The sequence below is a fragment of the Perkinsus marinus genome (assembly GCF_000006405.1).
Source record: "Perkinsus marinus ATCC 50983 genomic scaffold scf_1104296948084, whole genome shotgun sequence".
Taxonomy (NCBI): Eukaryota; Perkinsozoa; order Perkinsida; family Perkinsidae; genus Perkinsus; species Perkinsus marinus.
In genome coordinates, this window is record NW_003210321.1 from 160,295 (window position 1) to 165,884 (window position 5,590).

General features: G+C 48.0%; 1 protein-coding gene across 1 annotated transcript in view; it reads left to right on the forward strand.

Moving 5' to 3' along the window:
- Pmar_PMAR000769 (serine/threonine protein phosphatase 2a regulatory subunit a, putative) overlaps positions 1-5,590 on the forward strand; it is a gene marked incomplete at both ends in the record, with an annotated part of 7,444 nt that overhangs the window by 569 nt on the left and 1,285 nt on the right. Inside the window, 27 exons of the mRNA XM_002778883.1 lie at positions 101-204; positions 253-364; positions 414-532; positions 750-872; positions 921-1,010; positions 1,058-1,131; positions 1,205-1,265; positions 1,319-1,427; positions 1,497-1,576; positions 1,626-1,742; positions 1,947-1,998; positions 2,105-2,251; positions 2,448-2,549; positions 2,592-2,687; positions 2,738-2,822; positions 2,881-2,973; positions 3,017-3,102; positions 3,154-3,237; positions 3,287-3,414; positions 3,685-3,813; positions 3,895-4,019; positions 4,309-4,383; positions 4,436-4,527; positions 4,583-4,640; positions 4,918-5,030; positions 5,075-5,155; positions 5,203-5,331. Coding sequence (XP_002778929.1) covers positions 101-204; positions 253-364; positions 414-532; positions 750-872; positions 921-1,010; positions 1,058-1,131; positions 1,205-1,265; positions 1,319-1,427; positions 1,497-1,576; positions 1,626-1,742; positions 1,947-1,998; positions 2,105-2,251; positions 2,448-2,549; positions 2,592-2,687; positions 2,738-2,822; positions 2,881-2,973; positions 3,017-3,102; positions 3,154-3,237; positions 3,287-3,414; positions 3,685-3,813; positions 3,895-4,019; positions 4,309-4,383; positions 4,436-4,527; positions 4,583-4,640; positions 4,918-5,030; positions 5,075-5,155; positions 5,203-5,331 — 2,664 coding nt within the window. The remainder of the gene's footprint in view (positions 1-100; positions 205-252; positions 365-413; positions 533-749; positions 873-920; positions 1,011-1,057; positions 1,132-1,204; positions 1,266-1,318; positions 1,428-1,496; positions 1,577-1,625; positions 1,743-1,946; positions 1,999-2,104; positions 2,252-2,447; positions 2,550-2,591; positions 2,688-2,737; positions 2,823-2,880; positions 2,974-3,016; positions 3,103-3,153; positions 3,238-3,286; positions 3,415-3,684; positions 3,814-3,894; positions 4,020-4,308; positions 4,384-4,435; positions 4,528-4,582; positions 4,641-4,917; positions 5,031-5,074; positions 5,156-5,202; positions 5,332-5,590) is intronic.

Genomic DNA, 5,590 nt, shown 5'->3' on the forward strand with positions numbered 1-5,590 from the left:
TGTTGGAGTGGGTAGGCTTGTATAGTACTGGTCGTCCCATGGGGCTACGGGAGCGGTACTAATGAGGTGTCCTCTTGTCGTTGCTATGGTGGGCGTGCAGGTGCTGAGGCAACTCTCGCAGGCTACGGCAGATTATCTCTTACTGAGCAACCAGCAGTTGAAGAGTAATGGACAACAGACTGCTGACTTGATGGAAGCTATAACGTGGGCCATCGTCGGACCTCATTTGAATCTTGGTATGGGCAACCTTAGATCCTTGCCGCCTATGGGGAAGCTGGCCATATTGTCGCAGCTACCTGATGAACTGATGAGTACTAAGCTGTTCCTGCATGCTGTGGATCGGGGAGCGGTCACGGACGATATGGTAGTAGCCCATCGGGAGTTTTGCTCAGCGAGTGGTATGTGTATTGTAGGTGACTAAGTACTGCTCGAAGGTGCTTAGCCTTGTGGATGAGATGAGCTCGAATACTAAGGATGCTAGTGTAACTGGAGAGTGCATTGTAGTGTTCCGAAAATGGATCAAGCTGGCGAGGTAGTACCAATGGGTGGGAGCTGGAGGTCTCAATGAATAGGGGATTTGGAAGGCTCGGTAGATTAGGTTATTGGGCACGTTGTTGCTGAGGGAGTCTTTCCTCGGTACTTGTTGTTTTTATTCTCGCCTGAGGGATTCTTTTTCGCTCTGTTCTGGCGTGTTGGGTAGAGAGAGGAGTTTGCCATTCCATCGGGGATGATCATCTAAGCTGGTGCAGGTTTTCCAGCAAGGCTCGCAATCGTCGGTCGATGGGAGACAGGGCAGCCAACGAGCTAGTGTTGCCGGCAATTTTAAATCTGAGTATCTTCAGGAACGTTCTTGTGGCCTTCCACAGCTCGAGGTAATACGTCTCACCTCTTTATTAGGGGTCCATCTATGTCGGTTTCAGCACACCGGTGTCGGTGATGGAGCAGTGTGCTTTCGTGCTGAGCGAATGCTTATCGGTGACGACAGACACCACTGATAAGGACAGTGGGAGGTATCGTTATGGGCTCTTGGTCATAGTTGAAGGCATGTGTGTTTTAGTTTCGAGATGGTCCTGGCTATAGCCGAGGCGATCGTTATGTTGGGACGACAGCTGTCAGAGGCTATCCCGGCAGGTGAGGAAAATGCTTAGGAATCACCTTTTTGAGCGCATAGATTCTTGAGGAAAGTATTGCTGCTCGTTAACAGGCACGGACTCGTTCATATCGGAGACTACCAAATACGACTGGGAACTGATACAAAGGAGCAAGTAGTGGGCATGTGCTGGGGTGTGGTGGTTAATTTTGTGGCGCGGTGACGCAGATTGATGTGTCGGTTACTATCCGAGTTTGGCCTCACACACTTCTTCCCGTTGGTTGTTCTGGCCTCCCCTAGTGTTGAACACCCTGAAAAAGAGAGGATCAAGGCGGTGGTAAGATACTTTGTTATAATCGATCATCTGGTCGAGCGCGCATGGCAGAAAGTATGGTACTGTTTGTAGGTAACGGCTATACTGCAGTTGGCTCTTCACTTCGTGAGAGTTAGACATGTGGAGTTGGCGGGAACTGCTCTCGAGTTTTGGTAGGGTTCTTGTAGTGTAGCACATACGTGTGAGGTCGGACATGCTCAGGTATTCGGCATTGAGTGGCTTCCTAGGAGCATCCAGTCTGGAGGATGAGGAGGATGACCTTTTCTTTGACGCTAGCACACAGGGGACTGCTGAGGGCAGCTCTCGATCGTTGATGGCGTAATAAGGGAATAGGAAGGGTGTATTGGGGTGAGCGTTTGTGGATTATGGTGCTGAATACGGTCAGTCGTTTGATGGCTTGCGGGAAAATTTTCGAATTGTCTGTGATGTAGTCTATTCATTAGCAATCTCCAAGGCCAATGTCTACTACTTAGTATAGACCGCTTTGATAGCTGCCCATCTCACAGATGTTGATTATTTTAGGTTATTAGGAGCTCGAGAACAGCGCATAGCAGAAAGGGTCTTGCAACATCAGGTAAGGCTGTTGTTGCCCTGGGTGCACTATGATGTGATAGATGGTGGTGTGTGTCTATGCAGAAAGGGCTGCCGTTGGAGTTTGTGTCGATGTGGGTATTCCTCAGAATCAAGAAATGACGCTGCCCTTCCTCGAACCCTGGTTCAAGGAGCTTGTGCCGGCTCTGCTCATCGCGATATGTTGTCCGGCTGATATCGAGAAGGCTGATCAGGACGAGGGATTTGAGATCGAGCCCTTTGTGGATTTCCGGGAGGTAGTGAATAGATATTTTCCTCGTCACTTTTCATGTAGGGGTAGACGAGCCGCAGTAGAAGCGAAAAAATTGATGGTTATGAATTGTGAATATGTAGTGTAATTCCAACTTTCATAAACAAGTGTTATGATCTTGATGTAGTATCGCCTGGTGCATATAATGGTGGATCCGCTGGTAGAATTCTTTTTTGGGTCAGTCTTGCGCCCAAGTGATATCTGATAGCTGCTCGATAGTCGATCCTGAGTGGATCATTGAGCAGATCGGAGAAACACTCTCACAGTGTTGTCAGACGGATCAGGTAAGGTCGTAGACTATGTAAGGGTTGCAGTAACACTGGTAGGCCTCTGGGTTGGTCCGTGCTCCTTGGCAACGTGTGGAAGCATGCATATATGTGCTTACGGCGGTAGCGCCCAAAGCAGTTGCCGGACAGGATGAGGTGAGGTGCTTATTGGAATGGTAGAGAGTGATGGGCGGTGTTGGTTGCAGGTTATACCGGGGCTCTTGCGATTGCTGCCCAAGTTGGACTATCCACGTGAGGGACTACCTGCCTTGCTGTTGAGGACGGGAGCTGGTAATAACGCTGACTTTGTGAAGAGGGTAGGGAGGGGGGCGGACGTGTTTTGTATCAGGTCGTATAGTACTGTATACCAGCTGCTACTTAGCTGAGCAGAAGGAGCTGTGTGTAACGCTGCTTAACTTCTTTTGTGAAACTATTATACCGGGTAAGCCCAAGATGAGTGTTCTTGAGGTTGATGTTATTGTCAGTGCTTCCCACAGTATCGACTAGTGGTGGTGCCTCTAGGGATATTCTTAAACTATCACAGAAAGTGTGCACGGATGCTGTTAAAACGGTATAGGTGGTGTGGCTGGGCTCGTTGAGTGATTGGGTGTTCGTGTGGAAGGTTTTGATGGCGTCTCGAATGATGTTGGTGCAGAGCGTGGCGACTAAGGATAGGCAGCAATGGGAGCACCTTGTTCAGGGCTTAGTAGGGCTGGAGTGGGGGCGGGGGCGTGCTGGATGGTTCGGTGTTGTAGGCATCGGTGTGCTTGCTGCAAACACTGGATATTGATGCACGAATTAGCATTGTTACGGGCATTGGCTCAGTCTTTGCAGTGTTGCCGGACTGGGAACAGATCACAGCTAGTTTGGAGGACTTCTGCAGGTAGAAGGGTTATTATTACCAATAGTCTACTTGTGCTATTTCGCGCTAACGTAGTGTGAAAAGTCGCACTGTTGTAATATATGTTCGCTTTCCCCAGCTGACCCTGGAAATTAATATACGAACTAGGGTAGAAAAATATACAGAAACCAACAAGAATTTTGCAAAATTTTCTCAGAATGTTGATATTTTGCAAATTTTCCCACATTGGGAAGTCATGTTCGTGAGCGTACTCCTAAAACAAAGTGTTTGAGTATTATCTCTATCCCATAGGTTAACGGCTGAGCCCCTGTCGAAGTCTCTACAGGACTATCGGCCACCACATAATAATATGGTGTCTGGTCCACCGGCGGTGAAGCTGTTCATAGCCAGCTTGAGCTGTTGTGGGCACATTCGCAACGAGTGAGTGGGAAGATCTGCTTATCGATCACTCGGGCGAGCGCGGTGTGAAATTGGTCTTATTGTTCGGTATTATTGTATTAGCTACTCCGCCGATGACGAACCTTCCACTCATCCACTGCTAGCGAATCTGGAAGAGTACTGGTCGACTGTCCAGCAGGTGGTGATGTCTGTCGTTATATACCATCAGGATCTATCTCAACAGCTTTGTAAGTTGGGCACTGCTCACTGTTGTGAGGGGAAAGGGGTATGTTGGGGAATCTGGTAGGACATCACAGTGATGCTATATACGCCTAGTATGAACCAGTATAATGATTATATCGTGGAGTATAGGAGTATCATACTACTATACTCCATGTTATGTATCATATTACTAGTATGGAGTGGCATGAGGAAATCAAGCACGGAAAAATCTGGCAGGAGTATGTGTTTAGAATATCCTTTTGCTACCCTTGTTGGATCTTATGCACTCTCGACCGTCTTGTTCGTGTTGTTCAGGTGTAGCATTCGGACATATCTTCGCTTACACCCGAGATGTGGCACCTCAGTCGGCAGTTTTCATACCAACACTACGTGAGTTTCTGCGAATTTCGTGGCGCGTGACGATTATCTTTGGCCTCTTTAGAACTGGTATCAGAAGCATTTAGAGCGGCACCGTTGAGCTGTTGGATGCAGTTGGTGAGAACTTTCGTCGCATTATTTGGGGAACTTACGCGGGTGAGTAGGCTCTTGGCGTTGTTGGTAGCAGTAGTATTGTTGTTGTGGTTGTCAGGTCCATACAGAGTTGGTCAACACCTTGTGTGATCTTAGTGCTACCTTTGTTGCTCATAGTGAGTGAATGGGAGGGGTTGATGGGATCAGAGTCATCATCATCGGATTTACCATAATTTCGAGGAATTCTAAGTTGTAGACATTGGGTGAGAGAGCGAGGAAAGTATAGTGGGAAGATAGGGAGAATTCGGTGGAAACGATATTGTCGGCTTCCTTGGTTTTGCTCTCTGCAACTCTCCGAACGTGGATGTTGATGATACAACGTAGTTATTTCTAAACCCTGTGGACTTTGCATGAGCTGGTCGTGCTCGCCCTGGTTTTATAATGGTTTATCAGGTTCATCTTTGCAACAGAGTAACATGTCGTTGACGGCTCTAACAACTGACGAGAGTAAGATGGTAGCAGAGACGTACTTGGTGTTGGGGGAAGTGTTGAGATTTGTGGATCTGGTAATAAGGAGGGGGGAAGGTCCTTCTGAGAGGGGTCGGCTTAGGTGCATGTGGTACTGCCAGCTGGGTGGTTGTTGCCGACGACCAAGTTGGCCATTGCATGTTTAGAGGCTGCTCCTATTGATGTGAGTGGAAGGAGGAAGGGTTCTGTGATGTGAGGGAATTGTGGTAGGCGCAAACTCAACCTGCTATAGCGGCGATGTTGCACTTTCTGGAACGTCTGGTTACGTGGACGGACCCTCCGCCGATTATTCATGCCGCTGAAGATACCGAGAGAGTCTGCCGAGAGAATTGCCAGCTGGTAGGTTCAAATGGGGGAACTGTTGGGATAAGTGTAGGAAAATATGCTTATGGTCAACTACATGTGTTGGTGATAGTATGGGAATTCTGAGGAAGGCTCAGGAATTTCGTATTGGTTTCTGTGTACTTCTATTCGGAGTCATCTGTAAAACTGTATAATTAGTGAGCTCAGCTGAGGAAAACAAAGATGTGCTCCTCCAATACTGTCTAGGCAAGCTTAGTGCTGCTAATATAGGTTCGGCAAATACTCCTGTCATCGT